This window comes from Chelonoidis abingdonii, chromosome 26, assembly GCF_003597395.2.
Source record: "Chelonoidis abingdonii isolate Lonesome George chromosome 26, CheloAbing_2.0, whole genome shotgun sequence".
Taxonomy (NCBI): domain Eukaryota; kingdom Metazoa; phylum Chordata; order Testudines; family Testudinidae; genus Chelonoidis; species Chelonoidis abingdonii.
Window position 1 is genome coordinate 4,579,847 of NC_133794.1, and position 27,925 is coordinate 4,607,771.

The 27,925-nt window shown below is 59.7% G+C and overlaps 1 protein-coding gene across 2 annotated transcripts in view; it reads left to right on the forward strand.

Annotated features, from left to right (window-relative positions):
• Window positions 1–10,699: 10,699 nt before the first annotated feature.
• ZSWIM4 (zinc finger SWIM-type containing 4) overlaps window positions 10,700–27,925 on the forward strand; it is a 119,518-nt gene continuing 102,292 nt past the window's right edge. For both annotated transcript variants that reach the window (XR_012654879.1, XM_032780345.2), the window contains exons 1-12: window positions 10,700–10,899; window positions 21,038–21,394; window positions 21,820–21,968; window positions 22,337–22,487; window positions 22,744–22,923; window positions 23,219–23,533; window positions 23,814–23,951; window positions 24,221–24,484; window positions 24,751–24,886; window positions 25,995–26,152; window positions 26,991–27,154; window positions 27,611–27,692. Coding sequence is in view for 1 of the 2 variants with exons in the window: in XM_032780345.2 (XP_032636236.2) it covers window positions 10,785–10,899; window positions 21,038–21,394; window positions 21,820–21,968; window positions 22,337–22,487; window positions 22,744–22,923; window positions 23,219–23,533; window positions 23,814–23,951; window positions 24,221–24,484; window positions 24,751–24,886; window positions 25,995–26,152; window positions 26,991–27,154; window positions 27,611–27,692 (2,209 nt within the window). In the remaining variant the exon portion in view is untranslated. The remainder of the gene's footprint in view (window positions 10,900–21,037; window positions 21,395–21,819; window positions 21,969–22,336; window positions 22,488–22,743; window positions 22,924–23,218; window positions 23,534–23,813; window positions 23,952–24,220; window positions 24,485–24,750; window positions 24,887–25,994; window positions 26,153–26,990; window positions 27,155–27,610; window positions 27,693–27,925) is intronic.

Genomic DNA, 27,925 nt, shown 5'->3' on the forward strand with positions numbered 1-27,925 from the left:
CTTCTCTGTTCCACCTCCTTGGGGACTGTAAAATTAGGATAGCTGTAGGCTCCTGCCCTGGGGGCTTGGATACAGGATCCACTTGGTCCTTGTGAGCTAACCACCCCTAGAGCCTTCTGTGCTCAGGACAGCCTGGAGGAGGTTCCCCTTGGCTTGGCTAGCACAGATCTGTGGTGGATCTCAACGTAAGAAGGGGCCCTGCTGGGTCAGACCAAAGAACCATCTAGCCCAGTATCTTGTCTTCCAACAGTGGCCAATGTCAGGTGCCACAGAGGGAATAAACAGAACAGGGAATTATCAAGTGATCCATCCCCTGTTGCCCATTCCCAGCTTCTAGCAAACAGAGGCTAGGGACACCCTCCCTGCCCATCTTGGCTAATACCCACTGATGGACCTATTCTCCATGAATTTATCTAGTTCTTTTTTGAACCCTTTTATAGTCTTGGCCTTCACAATATCCTCTGGCAAGGAGTTCCACAGGTTAACTTTTGTGAGGAAAAAAACTGCATTGTGTGAAATCTGGTCCCTACAGGACTTCCACCCTGTGTGGGATCTGCATTCATGACTCCCTGTATGGTTCTATCTCATGTCCTCATCTAGCCCCATCACCATGATGTCTGTGCACATCACATGCTGTCTCTGTCAGGCAGTGTGGGGCTAATGCCCCACTTCAGAAGCAGGGGGGCCTGAGGTGCAGAGGGGTTGAGATCCAGGCCCTCAGAGCAGTTAAGCACCGAACTCCCAGGGAACTCAGAGGATGCCCCTACTGCCTCAGAGGAGCTGGGCCTAAGTGACTTGGCCTAGGTCCCCCAAGGAATTCTGTATCAGGGCTGGGAATGGACCCCAGGGATCCCAATTCCCAGGTTACTGCTCTAACCATTGGGCCATCCTACCTGCCTTGGCCCTCACAGGGAGAATTAAGGGTACAGTAGAGTCTTCATCAAGGGGGGCATCTTTTGGTAAGGCTGTGGTCTAGCTCAGCCATGAGCTTTGGGCTGGTGGGGGCGATTCTCTGGCTTGTATTCTGCAGGAGCCTGAGCCGGATGATCACAATAGCCCCTTCAGCCTTAAACGCTGACTGTGCTCCCATGTGAATGGCGGCACTCAAACTTTGGGGCACGGATTCCGCTCTGCCGAGGCCTGGTCCACACTAAGGCTGTATCTACATGATACCGGAATAGCTAGCTTGCCGTAGCTGTGCCAGCATAACCCCTCAGCGAGGGGAGGGTCTGAGCTGCAGGAAGCTATTTCTGCTGGTGTAGGAACTCCACTACCCCAAGCGATGGCAATGTTTTGCCATTGACGTATCTGTGTCTGCACTGGGAGTTCTGTCCACCTGCCCCTGGTGCTTTGCGGGCAGAGGGATTTTCACAGCTGTGTTGATTTAACTTTTCCATGTTGATGATCACTGTCCTGCTATGCTACACCAAGAGAGCCGGCTGAGCATGGGTGCTGGCAGAGCCGTGCTGTGTACGGGTCTGGCTCACGAGTGAAACCAGCTACGCTAGGCTCTTCTGCTGGCTGTCGGAAAGGGATCACACCTCTTCGTGACCCCGCTGGCCAGAGCTGTGCACCAGATGGCTGCAGTGTAGCTGTGACTTGTGCGTTTCCTGGTGCTGGCACCCCCGCCCATGTGCTAGCCTGGCCTGTGCACACTCTCCAAGGCCCAGCTCAGCTCCTTAACCTGATTAACTCCCATGGAGGTGACTGGTGATGAAGTATTTTCGGTTCAGGGGCATGGGGGAGATAATCCTGGCTGCCGGAGGTCATGGGGGGAGGCGTAGTGAGCTGTGGGTGGCGGGGGTTGAGGGAGATAGATCAAAGCATCTTCCCAGGAAGTGGGACAGAGGGATTAGAAGGGAGCAGAATAAATGGAGACTAAAAATGCTGGGTCCCGGTGTGATGAATCCTTCGCCCCTGCCAGCCTTCGCACACGTGCTAACAGCCCAGCAGTGGGAAGGAAGGAAGGAGGTTTTCATCTGCTCCTGCTGGACCTGTCCAGGTCTTTGGTCTGTTGGAGACATATCAGCCCCCTTCCCTGCGGATAATTGGCTCTGCTAAGCCCGGGCCTGGTTGCTAATCAGATGGGGCAGCCACTGGCATCTGGGGCAGGCGGGAGGGGTGATGGGGATGGAGCCCTTTGCAGCAGGGGCTGAAATTCCAGTCCCCTCCCCTCTGCTACTTCTCTGGTGGCCTGGCTGCAATGTGTTTGACTCCCAGCCCAGTTCTCTGGGGAGCAGAGGAGGAAACTGAGAACAGAGTAGAAGCAAATTGAGCAAAGACACATGGGGGGGGGGAGTTGGGGATAGACCGAGCTGGGGGTAGAACTCAGGAGTCCTGGACCCATCCCCCTGCTCTAACCACTGGGTCCCACTCTGTTATTTCTCAATGCTCCATTGTTTAGCACAGCCAATTCCCCACCCGTGCCAAGCCTGTGAGGCATTCAGCAAGGTCTCATCTTTCCTGTGCTAACACTTCACGTGTGGGAGGAACCTCCAGGTTCGGGGTGGGGGGAAATGTGGATTCCAAGTGATCTCCGAAGCCGACTCTGTTTGAAGTAAGTGACCCCTCGCACCAGGCAATGGGCTGCCTCCAAAGGGAAGGGGATTAGCCTGGGCTGGGGGACCCCATCAGCCCCCAATTGTCTGTAGGGATCAATGGGGATTCTGCAGGGGCCAGTTCAAGACTGTTCTGAATGCTGGAAGTGACCAAAAGGAGGGACCTCCCCCATGCTGTCTTTGCCCTGCTCACCCAGCTCCCAGACCTCACAGCTGGGGGAAGCCGCTTAAACCTCTTTCGGGGGCTTTATTCATACAGTGGATTTAGCCCTGGAGGAAAGCACAGGCTAGTGGCTAGGAGAGCGGCCCTGGAGCCAGGACTGCTGGGTTCTAGTCCTAGTTCCAGAAAGGGAGTGGGGTCTTGTGGCTGCAGCAGAGAATTGGTCCAGGACTCCTGGGTTCTATTCTGAGCTCTGGCAGGGGAATGTGGCCTAGTGGCTAAAGCAGGGGATCTGGATTCTGTTCCTGGTTCCACTTCTGCCTATTTCCATGACCTCGGACCCGGTCACTTCCTCCATCTGGGCCTCAGCTTCTCATTCTGTAAAGCAGAAATAACGCAGGCCTGTGCCTCCAGGGACGGTGGATCAATGTTCACCAAGTGCTTTGAGATCCCAAGGTGCCAGAGAAGGGGCAAAAGGCTGTCAGGGTTACTCTAGCCCAGATTCTGCCTCTTTATGCGCCTCGCTTCGTCCCAGGGTGTTAGTTCCTCCCGGCTTCTAGGAGCCCCCAGCAGCAGTAAGGGGGTTGGTGGATTTGGTTGAGCTCAGAGCTGGAATCACAGCTCCCCAGATGCTGAATGGGGAAGGAAGTGGGAGTTGGAGTGGGTGCAATTGTGGCCAGGATTGCTGGACACCTCAAATCCAAAAAGGGCGGCTCAAGGAGATGTTTGTGCGCAAGATGTTTCCTGTTGGTGAGAGAGTCCGGCCTTCCAGCCCTGTAGATTGAGCAGGGGGGCATATCTCCTCTCCCAGGCCTCTGCCCCTTCACTGCAACCTTATTGGCGTCCCTGCCCCCCCCCCCCCTTGAAGAATGGTCCAATGGTCAAAGCAAAAGGATGGGAGCCAGGTGATCTGGAATCCACTCCTGGCTCTAGATGGTCTGTGGCCTAGTGGTTAGAGGAGATAGAGATGAGGAGACCAAGACTCCTGGCTTCTATTCCCAGCCCTGCCACTGACTTGCTGGGTGACCTTGAGCAAGTCACTTCCCCCTGTGCCTCACTCTCCCTACCTGTACAATGGGGCTAATGTTACCGCCCGCTGCTTGGCAGGATTGTGAGGCTCCACTCATAACGAGATTCCCCAAGAGAGCTGGGGACACACCAAGGTACCATCATTATTGCAGTTTGGGGAGAGCTGCCATTGGAATGAAGAGTGCCTGGATCCTGTCTTGGCATCCCGGCAGAGCTTGTCAGCTGTGTCACGGCAGGCGCACACCCCTGGCTCTTGCAATGGGAGACAACTTGCTACAGCTACGAGTCACCCCTGAATCAGGTCTGGGTTTCCAGCTCATTCTGGAGCACATGCCTTAGTTGCATGTTCACTGCAATAGATTAATAACAGTCCCCAGTTCCTATCCATCAGCTTTTCATCAGCAGCTCTCAAAGCACTTTACAAAGGAGGTTAGCATCCTTATCCCCATTTCACAGAGGGGGAAACTGAGGCACAGAAAGGCAAAGTGGCTTGCCTAGTGTCACACCTAGGAATAAAACGCTGGTCTCCCAAGTCCCTGTTCAGTGCTTTATCCACTACCTCATAGCTCTGAAGAGAAACCAAGTTGCTGTTTAATCATTTTTAGGGGGGGAGTCAGTGGGACAATCACCTCATAGCCAGTGTGCCCTGTACACAAGTACCTGCTTGTCCAAGAAAGGCACTAATGCTTCCAAATCCTACCTTGAATCTAGGCCGCACTGTGGTTTCTTAACAGGCTCAGATCCAACAAGCGTTGAGATTTGGAACAAGTTTTAGCAAGAACTCCTTTGAGCACAGTTCCTGATTATCTGGCTCCTGACTGGATCTTAGAAATGCAAAATGAGGTGTTTAATACCATGCAAAATTGTATTGCAGTTGGCTACTCTCCCGCAAGCAATCATTAATCATCACTAAGTAATCCAAGTCTGAATTTAAGCTATTACATAGTAAGTGTGACAGAGTTCCACGCTCATCGCTTGTCCTGTTCATTCAGTAGCACCATGTAAATGAAGGAGACTAGAGCACGGGTCCAGGAGACTTGGGTTCTCTTCTTATCTCTGACTGGGGACCTTGAGTAAGTCACATCTCTGCCGTACCTCAGTTTCCCCATCTACAAAAGGAGATAATGATACTGGCCTTTCCTACAAAGCAGGAAGATCTGGTGAGAAGCCACCTTTGTTAGGTCAGGGATCCCTATCTGCTATAACCTCCCCTGACAAGATATGGAAAGGATGGGATAACCAACACCTGTATCCAGCTGAGCCCCCAGTTGTTACCCGCACCGCAGAGCATGGCGTGGAACGGGCCGTATGTACCCAGGAAGTGGCAGCGTTCAGATGTCCTGTGCGTGGAGTGGTGCCTCTAACTCTGCCTCAGACATCGCCCAATATAAGGGGAAAGGCTACCTAGGCTTCCGAAACTCATTCCGAGTTTCCCTGGGTTTCCCCAAGTTTCTGCCCTATGCCAGCAGAATCACAAAGAGCCTCCTCTTGTTTGAAACCTACTGAAATGCAGCCACTTCTGGAGAGGGGGGGCGACAGTGGATAGTAACAGAGAAAGGGGCGGGGGACACCTGAGCCATAGGCTCTGGATATTATCCATCCCTCCCCAGCAGTCCTGTAAAATTAACCGGAGCCCATTTGGGTTCTTCCACAAGGGAAGGGAATTTGCATGCATCGCTCTGGTTTGCATGGGATGGGAGACAGATGGGAACGTGCTGCCCTGGGGTGGGAGGTACGTGCTCCTGTGTGGAACCTGCACATGGGGTGGGTGATCTCCTTGCAGCAGGAGGATCCCGCTGGGGCCGAGGGATCCCCTAGTCTGGAAGATGAAATAGGAGGAGGAAGAGCCAGGGGGATGTCCATGGTGTGGGGCATGCGGGAGGAGGAGAAACTGCGGGGGGAGGGTCCCTGGGCTGGGAGACGCAGGGCGGGAGAAGAGCTGGGGGGAGGGTGTCCCTGGGCTGGGAGACGTGTGGGGGGGATAATTGGGGGGGGGTCCCTGAACTGGGAGACGCAGGGGGGGAGGAGGAGCTGTGGGATCCCTGGGCTGGGAGACGCAGGGCGGGGGAAAACTAGAGGGGTCCCTGGGCTGGGAGACGAGGGGGAGGAGGAGGAACTGGGCGTGGGGGGGTCCCTGGGCTGGGAGACACGTGTGTGGCGGGGAGGAGGAGCTGGGGGGTCCCTGGGCTGGGAGACGAGGGGGAGGAGGAGGAGCTGGGCGGGGGGGTCCCTGGGCTGGGAGACGAGGGGGAGAAGGAGGAGCTGGGCGGGGGGGTCCCTGGGCTGAAGACGAGGGGAGGGAGGAGCCTGGGCGGGGGGCCCGGGCGGAACGAGGGGGAAGAAGGAGGAGCTGGCGGGGGGCCCTGGCTGGGAGACACGTGTTGGGCGGGGAGGAGAAGCTGGGGTCCTGGGCTGGGAGACGAGAGGAGGGAGGAGGAGGAGGAGCTGGGCGGGGGTTCCTGGGCTGGGGATAGACGAGGGGGAGAGGAGGAGAGCTGGGCGGGGGGGCCTGGGCTGGGGAAGACGAGGGGGAGGAGGAGGAGCTGGCGGGGGGGTCCCTGCTGGGAGACCACGTGTTGTGCGGGAGGAGGAGATGGGGGTCCCGGCGGGGAGACGAGGAGAGGAGGAGGAGGAGAGCTGGGCGGGGGGGTCCCTGGGCGGAGACGCAAAGGGGGAAAGAGTAAGCCTGGGGGGGGGCCCTGGAAGGGACTGAAGATGAAGGGGGAGGAGCCTGGGGTACCTTGGCGGGGAGGGGCGAGCCTGCTCCTGAGGCTGGGCCGGAACCACGCAAATCCCTCCCGCTAGCTACGTTTTTGCCAAATATCCAGCCTCTGTCGAATGTTGTAATGAAGCCCATCCCGCGGCCCACCTTCCCCAATATGGGACCGCCGCCCGGCCCGCGCCCTCTGATCTTGGAAACCCACTGATTAAGCGGCGCTGCTCCCGATTCCCACGTGGGGAGGGCCCAGCCCGCGATTGACAGCGGGGGACAGCCATTGCAAGCGGGCTGCCTCCCTGCGGCCAATGGGACCAGCAAATGGGGGGGGAAGCTCGGGGATCAGCAGCCGTCGAGCTCTTGTTGTGGAGCTTCCTTAAAGGGGCCGCATCGCGGGGCCGAGAAAGCGGCGGGGGATCTGCGCGGCGATGAGCGCCGGGCCGAGGGAGACCCTCCGTACCCCCCACCTGCCCCGAGCAACAGGCAGCCGCGGAGACTCGGGATCCCCGGAGGCGCCCGGGCGAGCCCGGGGAGCGAGCCGAGCACTGGGCCGCGGGGGAGCCCGAGGCCGCCCGAGCCGCATGAGCACCCGGCCGCCAAAGCGGCGCTGGCGGCCCTCCCGGCGGCGGGCGGGGGCCGAGGGCCCGGGCCCGGGGCCGCCGCGGAGGGCGGAGGAGGCGGCCGGGCCGAGACGCTGCTGGATCTCAGCGCCAAGAGGGTGGCGGAGACGTGGGCCTTCGAGCAGGTGAGGGGGGCCGGCCCCGGCGGGGATCCCCAGCCCGCCACGTGTCCCGGGGCGGTCCCCTGGGGGTGTCCCCCCGGTGTCAGCCCTCCTGGGGGAGGCCGGGGTGTCCCCCTTCCTCCCCCCGCCGTGTCTGCCCTCCTGGGGGTACCCTAGTGTCCACCCACTTTTCTATCCCTTATTCCCCCCGCCCCATGTCCTGTCACCCCCGGCTTCTGGGGTTGCCCCTATAACCCCACGGGGCGTTTTTTCCAATCTCTTCCCTTGAGGTGGCTCCGCCTGATTCTCTTCCCTGGTCCCTTCTCGCCTTGTCGTGGGATGCTCCTACAGCAGCTGTCAGCCATTGGGGCAACCCCCCTACTGACCTTCTCACCTTCTGTGGCCTCTGTGCCAGCATCAGCCCCCGCACCTCGCTGGCTGAGCAGCCTCTTGCCACCCACGCCTCCTCCCCTGCCCCACAGCGGGTGCCTGCTTGCGGGCAGGGTGATACTGGCTGGGGTCAGAGGAAGTGGTTACTCACCCAGGACAGACCAGCCCTCTTTAAATTGCTGGGTGGCTCTTTGACCTCCTTTTGGGGTGACCGGGAATCCTGGCCCAGCCCCTCCTCCGGCTTCCCCAGCTTGGCTGCCCCACTGGGGAGCACTGGTGCGGAGGGGGGTGTTTGTCTATTGGGGAGGATGGCAGCTGAGCAAAGGGGAGTTTCAGGGGTTACCTCTGGGACTGGAGGCAATGACCCAGGAGGCCCCTGCTCGCACTGGATTCCTGAGTTCGAGCTGGGTACCAGGGAAATTATGTGCTGAGAGCGAGAGCTGAGAACAGATGGGCGCCCCATCTCTTGGGACTTCTAAACTAGTCTGGGCAAAACCCTGGAGACATGACCGCGGAGGGAGCCTTGGCAAGCAGCTGAGCAGGGGGGTGGGGACCAGACTTGGGGTGTGTCTCCCCGTCTCCCTGCTTGTCTGAATGTGGGCCTGACTCCCCCCACCCTCCAAACCAGTGTTTAACCCCCCCCTTCTTCCCCTCCTTGCCCCCTGAGAATCCAGGCTGCTGGGACGATTCTCTCCCAGGGAAGGGATTTGGTTTCGGTCAGGCTGGGAAACTTGTCAAATGGGAGTCTCCTGTCACGTCACCCCTCCCCGAGATGAATGAACCCTTCCCCGCTAGCCGCGAGATGAATGAACCCTTCCCCGCTAGCCGCGGCCACCAGGACATGCTGAGGCTTCATGCTCTGGAACATGTGAGAGAGGTGGCTTTAAAAAGAGCAGCTTCCTTTCATCCAAGGATCAGCCCCAGAGACTCATTTAGCAGGGGGCTGACAGGACCTGCTAAAAATAAAGACTGCTCAGACCTCAGCTGTGTTCTTGGTGCTGCCTGGCTTTACCCTTCTGCTGGAGAGGGGCTGTGCTGAGGGCCTGCTGTAAAGACCCACAAGTGGGTGAGATTTTGCCCTGCAGAGAATTGGACCCTCCAATGCTTAGATCATCCGTTCTTGTCCTAGGTGCCATGTCATGCCCTTCCCTGTTGCTGGATGAGGGGCTGAAGGTGGCGAGGGGCTGGTTGCAGAGAGAGAGAGAGATCCTAGGGTCAGAGAATGTCAGCACTGGGATGGCCCTGGAAAGGCGTGATCCTTTTTTTGGACGCTGAGGGTCCAGCTGTAAATGAAGAGACCACACCTCACTGTGAGATCCTAAATGCACCTCTTGCCCCATTCCTCCTAGCCCCAGACCCAGGTGGCCGCCCAGCTTGGGGGCTGCATGCTGAGGGAGAGGAAAGTGGTTAGTGCATGAGCCAAGAGCCAGGATTAATTCCTTGCTCTGCCACCCTTGCCCTTGCTGGGAACAAGTTCCAGCGCTGCTCTGTGCCTTGGTTTCCCCTCTGTTTCTTGGGGGTGCTAGCCCTGCCCTGTCTCACAGGGGAGGGGTGAGGATAAATACAGTAAAGATTGCGAGGCCCTCACATAAAATAGACACCCTCTTCTCCAGGGTATATTTCACACCTCGCGTATCCGTGCTGGTGTCTAATGAATCTGTTGGGGCTCTTTCTGTCTGTGTGATGGCCCGGATGCTCCCCAGTTCTGTAACACGGTTTATTTTTAAGTTGCAAGTACTTTCTTGTTCAAGTCTCTGCTTCTTAACACTGGCTGGTTCTTTGTTTGTGGGGGCCACTCAGCTGAATCCAGCCCCCCGCTGCCCCCTCCTCCCAGTCACCGATCGCTCCACTTTGAGGGGGTTGACAGAGGAAAACATGCAAACGAGGGCGGCCTGTTTTTTTCTGTGGTGAAACTGACAGTGGTTTTTTTTTTTTCTCTTTGCTCTGAGCCCCTGCGTCATGGAGACCTAAATCTGCCTTTTTGAACCTCATCTGTAATTAATTTCTGCCCCCCTGACATTTCCCTGGTGGGGGGAAATAGACCACAGGCGGTACTTGAAAATAACACACTCGGGGGTTTTAATGTAATTGCGTAGCCCAGCCTTCCACTTTACGGATGGAGGGCTTGTCCCAAGGAGCCCTGATCCTGCACCTCTCGCTTGGGGGAAGCTCCCAGGAGCTTTGCCTGTTTAAGGGCAACAGGATCACTTAAAAAATGTGTAGGATTGGGCCCACAGTGAGAAACGAGCTCATTGATCATGAGGGGGTTGAGTCTAGGGGCTGTGTGAGCGGCATACTGGACCCAGCCTCACCCTGTGTGGCCTCAGACAAGTTACTGTCTGTCTCTGCGGTTCTGTTTTCCTCCTCTGTGAAGTGGGGGCGGGGGGCATGATCCTTCCCTTGTGTGTCTGTTGTGTTGTGTGGGGCAGGGAGGACCCTTCAGCCTGGGGCTGTGCAGCGCCGGGCGCGGTGGGGTGCTGCCGTCAGCCCGGCTATGAGAACGCAGGTCAGACTGGAAAATCTCACTGAGAGGAAACTGACGGTTTGTTGCTGAGGTGCCGTTTCATTCCCTGGCCTGGTGTGTCTCTAGGGCCTGGGTTGTTGTCATGGTCCTTGCTCCCACACACCTTGTCGCCGTTCCCCTTTGAGTCTTCCAAGCCAGCAGAGCCACGGTGGCCGTTTTTAGCCAGCGACCACTGGGTTGGGCTTGTAGTGATGGGGAGCATTCCACAGGATCTATGAGTCGTCCCCTGCTCTAGCCACTAGACCCCACTTCCCTCCCATCATGCTCTAAGGAGAACGCTTCAGAGATGCCCCATGTGCACCTCGCTCTGGAGGGTGTCTAGGAACAGCAGCTGAACTGCCTCCCTGCTCAACCAAACGGGCTCCCCAAGGGGTATCTCATCAGCCTTGTCTCCAAGGTGCAGGCTCATCCTAGCTAGTGGCTGGACCGGGCCAGTGACTGAAACATCCTTGCTACTCTGATGCCCCTTGGAAGATTGTTGGCCTATAAGTTTCCACAGGCCTTTGCCTGCCTAGAGGAGGAAGAGCTCAAGTCGCTGACTGAGACCAGGTGGGTGACTGATGCTGTGTCCCTTCCTCCCCTGGCCCCACGCGCTGCAGGTGGAGGAGCGATTCTCCCGCGTCCCAGAGCCTGTGCAGAAGCGGATTGTGTTCTGGTCCTTCCCACGCAGCGAGCGTGAGATCTGCATGTACTCATCCCTTGGCTGCCACCCCCCCGACGGCGAGCGAGACTCCCGGGTGCCTTTCAACCGTGGCCTGCACCTGCTGCAATCAGGGGCCGTTGACCGGGTGCTGCAAGTGGGTGAGTGTCACCTGCTGGGGGCTTGGGAGCGGGGCAGGGTGGGGGCTGGGACAGAAGGCAGTTGGGGCTGGGGATAGCTACTGCATAGGTAGATCCTCGCTGCGAGGGCGTCGGCAGGGAACCCCTCGGTCCCCCTGCTGCGCCTGCCTGAGAGAGAGGAATTGGCACAGGACTGGGACCAGAGTTTCACTGCCTTGCTCTGCCACAGACTCCTTGGGCAAGTCGCTGCGTCTCTCTGGGCCTCAGTTTCCCCAGATCTAAAACAGGGGCTGATCCTTCCTCTGTCTCCATTTAGCTGTCGCTCTGTGTCTGTGCAGCCCGTGCTAGCTGGAGGGGGGAGGATCTGTGTGGTGCCTGGCATGAGGGGCCCGAATCGTGGTTGTGGAGTGCCCCTGTGTGGCGTGTGGCATGACAGGGGTCCCCAGTCATAGACAGGGGGCTCCATGAGGCACCCAGTACGACAGGGACCCCCATGTCAGGGGTATCTGTGCAGCACCCAGAACAGATCCCTAATTGTGATCAAGGATTGTGAGTGTGCAGCACCTGGTACGATCAGTCGGGGAGGGGAGGGGACTCGGGGCTGATCACTCCTGGGGTTTGTGACATGGACAATTGCTGCCCTAAGAACCAGGCTGAATCTCAGCTGCTGAGATGGGACAGGCCCACACCCTGGGATCCAGACCTCTCCCCCAGCTGGTATTGCTCTCTGGGACCCGTTCCCCAGGGCTGGGTCCCATCCTGCTTGCAGCATCCCCCAGCCCTTTGCTGTCCCAACACTAGCACCTTCAGATCAGCAGCGGCCAGGTCCCTGGGAGAAGCCTCATGTCCTGTCTCTAGTGTGGTGCGTCAGGTTGTCTTCCTGGTCCTGGCTGCTGAGCCCAAAATACTTGCTTTGCCTGTGTCTGAGCTCTCCCCCTTCGACTCTGTCTTGCCTCCCAAGGGCTGTTCCAGGCGCTACAGGAGAAACTGTAGGCAGCTGGGGTTTGCGGGGGTCTGTGTGTCTGCGCTAGCAGCTCCTCAACCAGCTTCCAGGGCTTCCTTCCCCTTCTCAGTTAGGAAACAAAAGTCTGTTTGTCTCTTTCAAACGTGGTTCCAGTTGGGGCCAGTGTTGTGTGAAATCAGGTTCTTCTCCCTGACACTGGTGAAAACTACGAGCCCCTTTGCCCCTGTCATAAGGTATAATTCCCAAATCTGAACCTTAGCATCCACAATTTGGGTACCTGCATGAATTCCTCTAAGCTTAATTACCAGCTTAGATCCGATAGCACTGCCACCACCCAAAAATATAGTGTTTTGGAGCACTCTGATCTCCCCAACCTTCCCTGGGGACCCCAAGAACCCAAACCCGCTTGGGTTCTTTAAAACAGAGAAATGAAACTATCCCCTTCTTTTCCCCTTCCCAGACTTCCTCCCTGGGCTATCCTGAGAGATACTGCACCAACCTCTTTACATAATGACATGCAGAGCATGCATGTCCCTTCCCTCCAAAAAGAGGCAAACAGATTCATAGGAAATACAGAGAAGATTCTACCTCTCTCCTCTCCCATCTCCCCCCACAGTCCTGGTGAGTTATCCCAATCCCCTGGATTAAACTAAGGGAAGCAAGAAAAAAATCATCAGGTTCCTAAAAAGAAATCTTTAATAAAAGAAAGGAAAAGTAAAGAATTAATCTCTAACTCACGATGTAAATATACAGGGTCCTATCTTATAGACACAGAAAGAAACTTTCCTCCCAGTACCCATACAAATCAAAATATTCCCAGCAACTACACATATAAAAGTTAACCAGCCAGATCCACAATTGCAAATAGAGTAAAACAAACAAAAATACTAAAATCGCCTGTTCCTACTTACTAGTTGAACAGAAACATAGAGAGCCTGTAGTAATGTCTGGTCTCTCTCAGACCCCCCAGAGAAGAACAAAAACAAGGGACAAAGAACACACACAAACTTCCCTCCACCCAAATTTAAAAGTATCTTGTCTCCTGATTGGTCTTCTGGTCAGGTGTTCAGTTCCCTGCTTCTTTACAGGTAAAAGAGACATTAACCCTTAACAATCTGTTTATGACAGCCCCAGTGGGGAAAATAACCTCAAATATTTCCCTTTGCCCCAGGGGAAGTGCCTGGGAATAAACTCTCCAAACTGGCTGAGGGAAGGTCTGGTACAGACAAGCGTACCCGCAACACGGCTTTGCTTTGTGTGTGTTGAGAATCAGACACTCCTGTGGGTGGACTTGAAATTTGCTCATCACTGGATCTGAGGGTCTGAAAATGCTCAACAGAGTCCCACTGTTGTAAAGTGGATGCCCTCAGGGGTTCCTGCAGTGAGAGACCCCATGGACATAAGGGACTCTGTCTTGCTCTGATGTCTCTTGCTGGGGGGTTGCGTGCCACAAGGCCACAAGCTTTCGTGCCCCCCACCCCACCCTGGTTGTTGTCCCAGAAGTAACTCCATGGAATGAGGAAACAGCAGCATCCAGCACCCAGCTTTGCAAATTCAGCTCCCGGGAAGGTGTCGTGTCTGGCACTCGCTGGCTATTTCAGGCCAGCAGTCCTCTGATAGGGAAAGGCCCAGGCAGACCTGGGAATTAAGGCCTTGTGAGCCTGTATGTGCAACTGTGAGCAGGGAGCCGGCTCCAGGTTTCACTCCCAACACTGCTTTGTATTAGGGCCCGATTGTGTGTCCAGCATCTCTGAGCTGCTAATGGAAAGGCAGATTTATTTGGTAGGTGTCGTACATGCGGGAATGCAGTATGGGAGGTGCTGAATGGGGTGGCAGTTTGACCTTATGGCTAGAGCATTGGATGGGGACACAGGAGCCCTGGGTTCTGTTCCCAGTTCTGCCATTGGCCTGCTGGGTGACAATGGCCAAGTCAGATCCTGGCTCTGTGCCTCAGTTTCCCCACATGTAAAACAGGGATATAATTCCAACCTTGTTCGTGAAGTGCTTTGAGACGTACTTCTGAGGGTCACTGAACTAGGAGTTTGTTGTTCGCACGCGGTAGAAACACAGGCTGATACAGCCACCTTGGCAGAGGATCCATTTCCAGCCCCTGGTTGTGATTTTGTGTGGACCGGTCCTAGCCATGTTTCTGGGCTGTGCTCCAGCCCTGATCTGCTCAGGTGGGCCCCGTTGCTATTACAGAGCTGTGTCTGGGGAGCCATGTGGAGCCAGCTACCTGGATGCAGCTGGACCTGCAGGGCTCACATGACCTTCCTCCCCAGCGCTTCTGAATGCGGCCCGTGCCTGCCTTCAAGGCAGGATTGCAGATGTGAAATATCCAGGTGGGGGCCAGATCCAGCACCTTCTCCACCAGCTGAATTTGCAAAGCTGAGGTCAGAGCCCTCCTGCCTGTCTCTAAGACGCTGCTGCATCCTCGTTCTGCAGAGTCACTGCTGGGGCCAATGGGGTGGCTTAAGCTTGTGTGTTCTTGGTGTAAAAGCTCATGGAGGGAAGGAAAGATGCTAGCAGATGTCTGAGCTGAAGAGTGTTTGGCTGCGGGGACTCTGTCTTGCAGCATGAGATCAAGGGGACACTGGTGAAATGAAAATGCATCTTCTTCCAAACTGCTCGAAGGAACGACTGTCTGACAATTGTGTTAGCCTGTGGAACCCCTGACCACTGGATGGCAGCGGGGCTGAGAATTTAGCAAGGGTCAGAGGGATTGGATGTTTTACATGGGTAACAATGATAGCTACAGTTACTGCTCGCAGCCATCTAGGAAGGGATGGACCACCTCTTTCTTCTGAGTAGAAGAGTATTGTCTACACTACCATGTAAGCCTGAGCTCTGACTCTCAGCATTGGGCCCAGGACACATCAGTCTGAGTCTGATCAGGCACCAGTCCTGAGACCCTGCTGTCGCGGGGGTCAGCCCAAGCCCTGCTGTGGCTCTGGTCCAAGCCCTGTCATTTTGCAGTGTGGACTCGGGGCAAGGTACGGACTCGGGGCAAGGTACGGACTCGAGGCAGAAGACGGTGCAGTGCAGAGGTGTCAGCGCCACCTAGGTCCAGCCATTGATAACCCAGGCTTATGCTGCAATGTGGATGCCCTGGGGGAGACCTCATGTGGGGGCAGGTTATCCCTCGGGTGGGTGCACTGTGCCCAGAAGCAGAGGGAGGTGGACAGCTGGGTCTCTGCCCTGATCCGGGCGGGCAGTCCCTGTTCCCCTTCGAACTCCAGAGCCTCCCCAGCATCCAGGCGCTGGGAAGTCGGCTCCTCGAGCTCTTGGCCCTTTGCCACCCGAGCAGGCTGGCAACGCCCCGGGCAGTGTCAGTTCCCAGCCCAGCCTGCATGGCTCAGTGCCCGCCGGTTCCTAGAACAGCTGGGTTAGAAACACGTCCGCTCTCGGGCTGGGGCTGGCGCAGCTGCCAGGCCCCCCAGGAGCTCGTTCTCGGAGTGATAAATGCAGGCCCAGTGTGGGGTGGGGCCAGGCACTCTTGGAGGTACAAAGGGATGAGCGGTTCCCCGTTTGGGGCCAGGAGGGGAACAGTGGCCGATTTCCAAGGGGGTACTGAGCTGCAGAGATGGGAAGTGGGCTGGAGAGCCGGGGAGGGGTTGTGTGTTTGGGAGGGCTGCGGGGTGGAGGACTAATCTCAGTCGACTGCTTTTCCCCAGCCCCTCTGCCACAGAGCTCCCGTGGGTGCTGGGGATTTCTGGGCGTGCTGTCCCGGGATGGGGGGAGCAGCCCCCGGATGCTCACCTCATGCGAGGGGGGTGGGCAGAGCCCATGGGGTGAAAGCCAGAACTCGGCTTGTCCCGCTCCCCTGCTCCAAGCCGGAGGCAGTGCGGCTTTGAGTGCGCCTGGAGCCGAGATGCAACTCCCACCGCTGACCTGACGCCGCGTCTGGAGTGGAACTAGAGGCAGCTTGGCCCAGGCACCAGGCTGGGAGTCAGGACACCAGGGTTCTTTTCCTGGCTCTGCCATGTGAGCTTGGGCACATCCCTGCCCTGTGCCTCAGTTTCCCCTCCCCCCCGTGTCTCTTTGGACTGTGAGCTCTTCAAGGCAGGGACTTGCTGTCTTTGCAGTACCTGACACAATGGGGCCCCGGTCTTGACTAGGGCCACTGTAATGTCCCTAATAGTCACTGAAATCGGCCTGGTCGTAGCTGTTTGGCTGGCTCCTGTTTGGCTGTGTATTTCTAACCCCCGTCGTGCTCCCTGAATTGTAATGCTCTCCCCGCCCCCAAGATCTCGGAGCAGGTGCCGGGGCGTTTACGGTGTTTGAAACACAATCCAGTGTCCAGGGTCACAGGCTCTGGGGGAGTGAGACATTTAATGGAGTTTACATATTCAGGCTGGAAGCTTGTCGGGTCTGTTTCTGTATTTCGTCTCTAAGGACCCCACCATCTAAATCTCACCTGCCCCTGAGATGCAGCTGCTTCTGAGGTGGAGCAAAGCAGCGCTGCTTAACTGGGAGCGGGAGGAGGATCGTACCCAAACAGCATGAGAGCGGCCATCGCAGTGCAACTGCCCATCTGAATCCAGCCCGAACGCCGGGGTTCATGCCGCCCTCTTTGAGGAAGGAACTTCATTAACGGGTGCTTGCTGGTGGAGCCGAGGCCTCTGAGGGCCAGTGGGGATTGCTGAACAGATCTGGAAAGTTTGCCATTTGTCTATATAATGACGGTGGTTAGAGGCCCTTGATCAAGCTGCAGCTGCCTCTGGGATGGGACGTAGGGGCTGTTTGTACAGGGATCCCCCCACCCGGCACTGAGCTGCAGCAGCTGTGTACAAGCTACACCCCCGTTTAAGACAGGAAGTGAAGAATCCTGTATCCCAGTGAAGGTTATAAGCTTGTTCCCCACTGTGGTTTCTGGTTCTCTGTGCTAGGGATCCCTGGGGTTCTGGGTGCTGCAGCTGCCCTCTCCCCACGCCTTAGGCCTTGGCTACACTGGCGCTTTATAGCGCTGCAACTTTCTTTCTCAGGGGTGTGAAAAAAAACACCCCCCTGAGCGCTGCAAGATACCGTGCTGTAAAGCACCAGTGTAAACAGTGCCGCAGTGCTGGGAGTGTGGCTCCTAGCACTGCAAGCTAATCCCCATCAGGAGGTGGAGTACGTGCAGCGCTGGGAGAGCTCTCTGCCAGCCTGGCGCCGCGACCACACTCACACTTCAAAGCACTGCTGCAGCAGTGCTTTGACGTTTCGAGTGTAGCCATACCCTTAGTGAGAGACTGTCCCTGCCCCACAGAGCTCTCGCTCCCAGTAGAGGATTATTAGCCCGTCCTTGTAGATTTGGAGGGGGGAAAGGGGGGAAACTGAGGCACAGATTGACACTGACTTGCTGGACAACACCCAGAGTCCGGTACAGCTGGGAAGTGAGCATGGATCTCCCTGAGCCCTGTTCCTTCACCACCACCACCCCGCCCGGCCTTCCGAGCCAGCCATGCGGGACCCCAGCCCAGGACTGTGGGTGGTGTCTCTCTCTCCGGGGTGGGTAGGTGAAGTGCCTGGATTTCTCGCTGGCCTAAGGGGTGACAGGGCTCCTCTGGGTTGTGGGGACTCCAGCCGGGCTGAAGCACAGTCCCTGGGTGGTAACTGTGTCTGTCTATTCCCTGCAGTCTCAGTCAGGGGAGGGTGGCCTGGGTGGTTTCTGTGTCCCGGCACCCACCGTTCCCACCGCCTGTTCCTCATTCTGGTTCTAGCCCCTCCCGTGTGTGCCACTGGCTCCAGTCCAGCCTGTGGCGTGCGGGGACATGAGCCGGCAGCCACGGGTTCCGCCACCAGCTGCGCCACCGTGAGTCACCGGCTGGCCCCAGGCCAGTCTCGGTGAGACGTCAGCACCTGCCATCCGTGCCTGCCGCGGACTGGTTCCATCAGGGTGTCTGTGTCGCCCCCTCCCACCTTCCCAATACCCGTCTCACCTGTGTGATTCACCGCGGTGCTGGGCGTGTGCCACATGGGCTGACATCCCCTGCCCCTTCGCCCGGGCAAGCCAGTGCTCGTCAGCCCAGCCGCCCGGGGATTCACCCGCAAACACCTGCTCCTGGCCGGGAGGGGACTACAGGTGACCCAGGGAGGGGAGGGGAACGGCTTTTAATGACTTGAAACTGCGAAAGGGCCCCTGCCAAAAGTGGGAACAAGTGCCGAGAAGGAGCCCGGCCTGGCAGGGACAGAGTGAGAATGGCCAGGGGCAGTACAAGGATGTTTTCTGTCCTAGGCAAAACTTCCACCTTGCGCCCACTCCCACCCTGAGGCCTCCCCGCCCACGGCGGCTACCCCCCCTCTGCCCTGAGGCTCCCCCCTTGAAGCAGTTCACCCCTGCCCCGCTCCTCTCCGAGCATGCCAGGGCTGCTTCATTTCTCCTACCTCCCAGGCTTACAGCGCCAATCAGCTTAGGTGCCGCAAGCCTGGGAGGTGGGAGAAGTGAAGCAGCCCCGGCATGCTCGGGGAGGAGGCGGGGCAGGGGTGAGCTGGGGTGGGGAGTTCCCCTGCGTGCCGTCCCCCCACCCCTTACTTGCTGCAGGCGGCCCTCCCCACGCCCCCCTGCCCCAGCTCCCTCCGCCTAAATGCCGGCAGCGACGGGGGCGTCCAAAGATCCAGCTGCTGCGGTCGCTGCCAAAGGAAATGGTGCCCCCCAAATGCCAGTGGGCGGTCGCCTAAATGGTTGCACTGGCCCTGAGAACAGCTAAGGCACAAAACAAGTTACCCAGGCGAGGGACATGAGCCGCAATACCAAGAGATTCCTTAAAAGCAGCAGGAGCAAGAGAAAGGCGAAGGAAAGAGCCAGAGAGCCCATCGCTGGTGACCTCAGGAGGGCTGAGGCGTTTAGTGCCTGTTTGGCTTCAGTCATTGCTACAGCGATTAATGGCAACCGGGTGCTCAGCACTGTTCATACTAACACGAAAGGCGCAAGGAGACTTGGTGTAATTAGCTGTATGCAAGTCGGCAGGGGCCGGTGCATTCGTCCTAGGGACTTGCAGAACTAGCTGAAGCAATGTCACCCCTTGGAGAGCTCCTGGAGGCCGGGTGAGGGACCGGAGCTGGGTAAATGTGTCCCTTAAAAAGAGAAAGGAGGAGGCCTGGGAATTTGAGACCAGTCAGCCTGACCCTGATAGCAGGAAAGATACTGGAACAAACAAACGGTTGATAAGGGGTGCCGGCATCTGTCAAGGGCAGACCAGTTCCTGGCCTGGGGGGTGGGGTGGGGTGGGGTGATTTTATGCAGGCTTTTGACCCAGGCCCACGTTGCGCTCTCCTGAGCAGACGGGGGGATGTGGTCTAGATGGAATTACAATAAGGTGGGTGCACAGCGGCTTGAATGACTGTTCTCAGGCTGGTTTGACCTCCAGCAGGGAGGACGTTTCTGGTGGGGTCCCACAGGGCTGAGTCCTGGGTCCAGCACCATTGCCGGATTCGTTAATGACGCGGATGAGGGAGGGGATGCTGATGAAATCTGCGGATGGCACCGAGCGGCGAGGGGCGGGTCGCGCTTTGGAGGCAGAATTCGAATTCAGGATGGTGGCGACTGATCAGAGAATGGGTCTGAAATCAGCAAGATGCAATACAGTAAAAAGAGGAAAACCCTGCGCTGAAGATGGAAAAAGCAAAAGGCTCAGCTCCAAGACAGAGCCAGGGCCGGCCCCAGGGGGTGCAGGGCCCGGGACAGAGGTGCAGAGTTTCTAATCTGCCAGGGGGTCTTTCCCCTCCTCCAGCTCTGCCCAGGCCCCACACCCAGTCAACCCCTTTCCCAAGGCCCCATCCTGCCTCTTCCCCACCAATTTCTGCCCCCTCCCCCAAGTGCTCTGTGCCCTGTCTTCTCCCCCCTGCTCCCCCAGCGCTTTCTGCTGCCACGAAACAGCTGGCAGGTGGTAGACACAGAGGGGGAGACACTGGCAGGCCCCACTGGTGGCAGAGGCCCTGTGGGGAGGGGGATGTTCTGGTAGGGGGGCTCCTCTTTGCCCTCCCCCACTCGTCTGCCTGCTGCTTTCCTCCCCATTCACCTCCTCACCCCGCCTGCCTGCTTCCCCCCTCACCTTCCCGCCGCCTCCTCATGATTTTATAGAAGCGCAGGGAGGCCCCCCAAAGTGCAGGGCCCAGGGCAATCTCCTCAATTCGCCGTACCCAAGGGATGGCTGTGAAGGGGGAATAAAGGACCTGGGGTGATAGTGGCTCACAAATTGAATATGGCCCCACAATGGGATGTGGTTGCACAACGGGGGGTGAGGTCCCAGGCGGGGGGTGTGTCTGGCCCGGGAGATCGGTGCTAGGGGGGCCGTGCTGGAGGGAAGACGTGGGGCAGTTAGGGAGAATCCGGAGGACAGCATTGGCCTGCGAGGAAAGGGGAGAGAATAGGGCCTGGAGGAATTGCCGGCGTGGATTTGTCAGGTGTCCTGGAGCTCCTGGCCTCCTGCAGGCTGGAACTTGGAGGCAGATTGTTCTCCGCAGCCGCTGGAGGCAGGACAGGAAGCCCTGAGCTTCACTTGCAGCAGGGGAGATTTTGGCTGGATATTAGAGGAACTGTCTAACTCTCCGGGCCAGGTGTCCTGGGGGGCTGCGGGATCCCCATCCCTGGAGGGTTTCAGAGCCAGTCGAGGTTTCCTTGGCCCTGCTTCCCGACCGCCCTGATGATTCTGTGCCAGAGAAGCTGAGGGGGGAGCCTGGGGCCGACTCCCTGGCAGCAGCGAGAAACCTCAGCTGAGATTGGGGCCTTCATTGGGCCAAGCGCTGCACAGATTCCCCATGGCAGCTCCACCACCCAGGATCGGGGCCCCCTGTTAGGCCAGGTCCTGTGCAGGCTCCGACCGAGATCGGGGGCCCCACTGCGCTGGGTGCAGCCCAGACACACGGGGAGAGATGGGCCATCCCCCAGAGAGTTCCCAGTCTCCATAGACAATGGGCAGGAGGTGTCTAGTGGTCAGAGCAGGGGGGTCTGAGACCCATAACTCCTGGGTTCTACCCCCGGCTCTGAGAGGGGAGTGGTGTCTAGTGGTTAGAGCAGGGGGTATGGGACACGTAACTCCTGGGCCCTACCCCTGGCTGTGGGAGGGGAGTGGGATCTAGTGGTTAGAGCAGGGGGTCTGGGACCTATAACTCCTGGGTTCTACCCCTGGCTCTGGGAGGAGAGTGGGGTCTAGTGGCTGGAGCAGGGGACCACCTCCCCCTTCCCACAGCAACCCTGTCCCCTCCTGTCCCCAGGCTTCCACCTGAGTGGGACAGTGACGGAGCCGGCTGGCCCCAGCGAGCCGGAGCCGAGCTTCCACGTCTCCATCAGCTTTGACCGTTGCAAGATCACGTCAGTGAGCTGTGCCTGCGACAACCGGGACATCTTCTACTGCGCCCACGTGGTGGCACTGTCGCTCTACCGCATCCGCAACGCCCGGCAGGTGGAGCTGCGCCTGCCCATCTCCGAGACCCTCTCCCAGATGAACCGCGACCAGCTGCAGAAGTTCGTCCAGTACCTGATCAGCGCCCACCACACTGAGGTGCTGCCCACTGCCCAGCGGCTGGCCGACGAGATCCTCTTGCTAGGCTCTGAGATCAACCGCGTGCATGGTACGGAGGGAGCGCGTTCCATTGGCTACGGAGTGGGGGGCCCCCTGGGTCGCTCTTGGCTCTGGGATCCGCCTCCCATTGGCTACGCAGTGGGGGGACCCCTGGGTCGCCCTTGGTGCTGGGATCTGCCTCCCGTTGGCTACGCAGTGGGGGGACCCCTGGGTCGCTCTTGGCTCTGGGATCCGCCTCCCATTGGCTACACAGTGGGGGGACCCCTGGGTTGCTGTAGAATCTGGGATCTGCCTCCCCCCCCCATTGGCTGCTGGGTGGGGCCCCTACATTGCTCTAGAGCCCAGGCCCTGCCCCTGGTTGGCTGCAGAGCAGGGGCCTGTGTCACGCCCTCCCCCACCCCTGTGCCCAAGAGGGGAGGTGGAGTCCCAGGGGAGCAAGGGGTTCTGTCCTGCTGACTGTGTGTCCCCCCCCAGGCGCCCCAGACCCCACGGCTGGCGCCGGCATTGAGGACGCCAATTGCTGGCACCTAGACGAGGAGCAGATCCAGGAGCAGGTCAGGCAGCTCCTGTCCAGCGGCGGGTACTATGGAGCCAGCAAGCAGCTGCAGTCCATGTTCAACAAGGTAACTCCTGCCCCCCCCGTGCCCCCCTCCAAGGGTCCCCAGCCTCAGCAGGGCCACAACCTCCCTGCCCCCAGCCTGGCTGTGTCCCCTCCCTTCCACCCCCCAAGTTCGGGTCCTGTCTCCTCCATGGCTTCCCCCAGAACGGGGGAGGGGACCACTCTCCCCCAGGCCCCTCTTCCCGTGGAGGGGGCATGTCACTGCCTGCCCCCTTTTTGCCCTGCAGGGCGGGGGTCTCTGCTGTAGCTAAGGGGGGAGCATCCCTGGCTGGGAGCCTCCTGGCCTCCCCCCACCCCTCCCCAAGCTCCGGCTCCATCTGCCTTGGACCATAGAGGTTGCAAGCCCCCCCTGAGTTGCTCCCACCCCCCCAGGTACGTGAGATGCTGCGGATGCGGGACTCCAACGGTGCCCGAATGCTGATCCTGATGACGGAGCAGTTCCTGGAGGACCCGCGCCTGGCCCTGTGGAGGCAGCAGGGAGCCGGCATGACGGACAAGTGCCGGCAGCTGTGGGACGAGCTGGGTAAGGGAGGGAGACGCTTGGACTAGCATCTCCCAGGCTAATCTGCTGATGCCCCTCACTCCTGACCCGCAGCCCCTGCTGTCCCAGCCCCGGGCTCATAGCCCTGCCAGTGCCCCTCAATCCTGACCTGCAGCCCCCTGCTGTCCCAGCCCGAGGCCTTCCACCCCCAGCTCTGCTTGTGCCCTTCACTCCCGACCCGCAGCACCTGCAGCCTGGTTTGCCTGACACCTGCGTCACCCCCTTCTCCTTGCTACAGGGGCCCTGTGGGTGTGTGTGGTCCTGAACCCCCATTGCAAGCCTGAGGAGCGCGCCCTGTGGCTGGCACTGCTGAAGAAGTGGAACAAGCTGGATGTCTGCCCCTTGGAGGAGGGGAACTATTCCTTTGATGTGCCTGGAGCCACCACGGCCCTGCAGCTCCCCTCAGTCCCCAGCGCAGGTACGGGGGGGGCACAGAATCTGGGCCCCATGCGGGGGACAGGAGTGGGAACTTGGAGTGGAGATGCAGGGGATAGGCTGGAGGGACCCTTGAGTGGGGATGGACGGAGCTGGGAGCAGGGCAGTGTGGGGAGGGTCTGCTTCCCACGGCTCACATCTCAGGGGGGCCCCCTAGAGGGGAAAGGCCTTGAACCCCATTCCCCTCCCCCCGGGGGCTGGATCAGAGCTGGTGCCCCCTAGTGGGGACAGGCTTAGTCTCATGCTGCCCTGCCCTGATTCTGGCTTCCCACCCTCAGCCGGCACCCAGCAGACCGTCTTCAGCCGCGCCATCAAGGCCGGGGAGCTGCGCTGGGGCGACTGCCACCTCCAGAAGATCCTCGGCAGCGACTGCTACAGCCTGGGCATGAAGACAGGTGGCGACAAGCTCTGCTTCGACCCCCAGGGCCGCCCGCTCTGGCTGGGCGACCCCTTCCCCACAGCCTGCGCCCGCGTGGACGCCCTGCGCTCCCACGGCTACCCCCGTGAGGCCCTGCGCCTGGCCACCGCCGTGGGCAACACCATGCGCCTGCAGCGCCGCCACCAGCTCGAGAGCTACAAGCAGCAGAAGAAAGGTGGGGGAGGGGCTGGGAGGCAGGACACCTGGGTTCTATTCCCAGTCCTGGGGGACGTGGGGGGAAGGTCTAGTGGGTGGAGCCAGCTGGAAGCCAGGACTCCTGGGTTCCTTGCTCTGCTCATGGCCTTGACGTCTAACAGTGGGAAATGAACATGCCAGCCCCAGCCGGGGGCTCTGGGCTGGGAGGGGCTCCCGTGCAGCGAGAGTGGCCGGTCTCAGCTGGGGGGGTGGGGGGAGAGGTGAGTCAGCGTCTCATGGGCCTTCCCCCCTCCCCACAGAGATATTGCACAAGGGCAGCACGTCCATCACCAACCTGGAGGGCTGGGTGGGCCACCCCCTGGACCCCATCGGCTGCCTGTGCCGGACCCTCCTGGAGCCATGCCGCACGGACCAGGAGGGCTTGTCGCTCTATCCAGGTATGGGGTGGGATGTACCGCGCTCTGTGACTGGGGGGAGGATGGGGCAGGATGTACCACGCTCTGTGATGGGGTGGGGGGGGTGTTTGCAAGCAGAGATCCTAGTGACCCCCCCTTGGCAATGGGGAGGGGGTGTGCTGGCACAGACTGGAGGGTCTGCATCGGTGTCTGTACTCCTGGGTCAGTCCAGGGCTCCCCATCTCCTGCATCAGAGGGGGAGGGGGCATACCGCCCGTGGCTGACCGCCCCCCCCCCGGCCCCATTTGCAGACGCAGCGGCGGATGGGAAGAAGAAGGTGCTGTACCAGCACGTGCCCGTCCCCTCCAGCCCCGGCTCGGGCGAGTCGTACCTGGCGCTGGCACTGGAGATGGCGCTGGCGGGGCTGGGGCAGCAGCGGGCCATGCCCGAGGGGCTCTACGCCCAGGACAAGGTGGTGCGGAGCGAGGAGCAGCTCATCGCCCTGCTGGACGAGATGGAGCTGGACGAGAGGCTGGTGCAGGTGCTGCGCAAGCAGGCGGCGCTGCTGCTGGAAGGTACCGGCCTGGGCAGGGCCTGCAGCACCCTGGGGGGCTGGGATCCAGGGCCCCATCGGCGGCTAGGGAGGGACCCTGCCCTCCCTGCTCCAAGTGGGGGGAAACCTGCAAGGAGAGGGGCTCGGCTCCATCGGGAGGCTGCCCCTCAAGGCAGGCTGTGCTGTGATTGGCTGATGCGCTCCCCAGCTGTGCTCTGGAATTCCGGTGGGGCGGGGCGGGGTGCTCAGCCCAGCCAGCCCCTCACCCTGGCGTCTGTCCCTTGCCAGGCGGCCCGTTCAGCGGCTTCGGGGAGGTGGTGTTCCGGGAGAGCGTGCCCATGCACACCTTCGCCCGCTACCTCTTCTCTGCCCTGCTGCCCCACGACGCCGACCTGGCCTATCGCCTGGCACTGAGAGCCATGAGGTATGTACCCGGGGGGGCTCTGCCCACCAGCTGGCCCTGGCATCAGCTGCCTAACCAGGCTGCCCCACTCCCTGTCTTGGTGGTCACCCCCCATCCTGCAGCGCAGCCTGGGTACCCCCAGCCGCTCCTCCCCTGTCCCAGCTCTCTGAGGCACCTTCCCCCCTGCCCTGCAGCGCAGCCTGGGTACCCCCAGCCGCTTCCCCCCTGCCCCAGCTCTCCAAGCCACCTCCCTGCCTGCCCTGCAGTGCAGCCTGGGTACCCCCAGCTGCTTCCCCCCTCAGCTCTGTGAGCCACATTCCCCCCTCTCCCCCGGCCCTGCAGCGCAGCCTGGATACCCCCCGCTGCTCCCCCCCCCCACATGTTGCGGCCCTATTCCTCCTTTTTTTCCTCCTTCTCTTTCCTCTCTTTTTCCCTTTTTTTTCTTTTTTCTTTTCCCACTGCCCTCTCTGGGTCTGAGGTGCTGCCTCCCCACAAACCTGCTCCTAGAGGCCTGAGAAGAGCCCAGGCATTGGCTGCATGGGTACCCCCACCCCAAACCCCATGCCTGTGAGCCACCCAGCGGGGGCACGGGACATGTGGGGAGGGCCCATCCACCCCCCCCACTGAATGAGCCGCATCCCTAGGGGATGTCGAGGGGGGCAGTGTGTTCCCTCCGTTGCCTTCGGACCAGGGAGGATCTGGGATGCCTGGGTTCTTCCCTGGCTCGTGGGGGCGGGAGGAGTGTTTGCGGTTAATAAGAACAGCCAGACTGGGTCAGACCAAAGGTCCTCCAGCCCAGTATCCTCTCTGCCGACAGTGGCCAATGCCAGATGCCCCAGAGGGAGTGAACCTAACAGGTAATGATCAAGTGATCTCTCTCCTGCCATCCATCTCCACCCTGTGACAGAGAGGCTAGAGACACCATTCCTTACCCAGCCTGGCTAATAGCCATTAACGGACGTAACCTCCATGAATTTATCCAGTTCTCTTAAGCCCTGTTGCAGTCCTGGCCTTCGCTAGCTTAGTGCCGGGGGGACTGTTAGCCAGGACTCCTGGTTCTTTTGCTGCCTGTCCTGCTGAGCCCAGGCTTGGGGGAGCTCCCCTGACCAGCCCCTTCTCCCATCCGCAGGCTCCCCGTGCTGGAGACGGTGATGCCGGCTGGGGACATCCTCCACCAGAACCCACTGGACTCCATGATGGCCAATCGCTTTCCCCGCTGGTTCATCCTGGGCCACCTGGAGACGCGCCAGTGCGAGCTGGCATCGGCCATGCTCACCGCAGCCAAAGGTGAAGCCAGAGGCTGGGCCAGTGCTTAGAGCACAGACCTGGGAGCCAGGACTCCTGGGAGCTGCCCCGGCTCCGGGAGGGGAGTGGGGTCTAATCGTCACAGTGCAGAGGGGTAGAATTGGGCACTGGATCTCTAGGGATCTAATCCCTCCACTGCCACTGAGTGAGTGCCCAGGTCAAGTCCCTCGCACGGCCCCATGCTGATCCCATGGGAGGACGAGGAGACCCCGGAGCCCTGAGCTTCTGTGATAGACGCTTGTTCCTCTGGGCCAGGCAGGTCCCCCCCGCCCCCCGCTCCCCCAATCCCCTTCACGTGGGAAAGGATGTGAGATCTCAGCCTGGGGCTGGATGGGAGCTGGCGCCCCTTAGAGGGGAAAGGCCCCGTGCCCCATTCCCCGCCCCCCTCGACCAGCCAGTCCCTGCCCTGGGGCTGTCTGGGAATCTGGCACCCCCAAGAGGGGAAAGCCCCCAGCCCCATTCCCTGCCCCCCTGGGCCACCCAGTCCCTGCCCTGGGGCTGGCTGGGAGTCTGGCACCTCCAAGAGGGGACAGGCCCCTGCCCCATTCCCCACTCCCCTGGGCCAGCCAGTCTCCACCCTGCTGCCAGGTGGGAGCTGGCGCCCCCTACAGCGAGAAGTCTTTGCAGCCCCTTCCTGCGGCTCAGGAGCTGGGCCCCTGTGATCGCTGGGAGCTGCAGGCATCAGCCCCTCTGGGAACCAGGACTGTGGGGGCTCGAGTTGGGATCCTGCAGTTCCTAGCCCTGCAGCTTTGCAGATCCTCTTCCCCTGGGCGTCCCAGCCACCCCTGGGGCTAATCTCTGCCCCCCATCCCTGGTCTAGGAGACCCCAAGTGGCTGCACACGGTCCTGGGGTCCATCCAGCAGAACATCCATTCCCCTGCCCTCCTGTTCAAACTGGCCCAGGACGCCTGTAAGACTGCGACGCCGGCCAGCGCCTCACCGGACGCCACGCTGCTCAACATCTCCCTGGAGCTCGGCCTGCAGGTATGGGGTGGGGGGAACGACAGCTGCGTCCTCACTGGAGGAGTGTGAAGATCTTGACAGACCCTATCGCTGCGGTCGCTTGACAAGCACTGACATGCAGCCACCTCTGGGTGGGGCGCCACAGCTGCTTAATAGCACGCAGTGGGAAGGGGGTGGCATCTAGTGGTGAGAGTGGGGGTAGGCTAGGAGTCAGGACTCCTGGGTTCTGCTCCCAGCTCTACCACAGATTCACTGAGAAACCTTGGGCCAGTCCCTTCCCCCGTTGTGCCTCAGTTTCCCTTTCTGTGCAGTGACTCCTCCCCGTGTGCTCTCAGCCCCTCTGGTGCAAGGCTCCATAACAGCTCTAATCTGAGCACACAGCAGCTGTAGATGGGCTCCCCGCTGTGGGGGCTCTGTCTTGTGGGGCTGTGGTCCGGCCACTGTCACGAGCTGTGTTCCCCGACCTCCACTCCACAGGTGATGCGGATGACTCTGAATACCATGACGTGGCGCCGGAGGGAGATGGTGCGCTGGCTGGTGAGCTGTGCCACTGAGATCGGTGAGTGGGGGAACGGGGGGCGGGGGGCGCATGGACACCCTCCCCCCATAGTGATACCCATGAATGGTCCTCAGCCCAGCCGACCCTCCACCCCATCCCGCTTGTCCCCACCCCTCTAACATGGCACCTGGTGCTCCCGGCTCATAGCATGAATCTACCAACCCAGCATGGCTGGGAGCCAGGACTCCTGGGTTCTCGTCCCTGCCCTGGGAGGGGAGTGGGGTCTAGTGGTG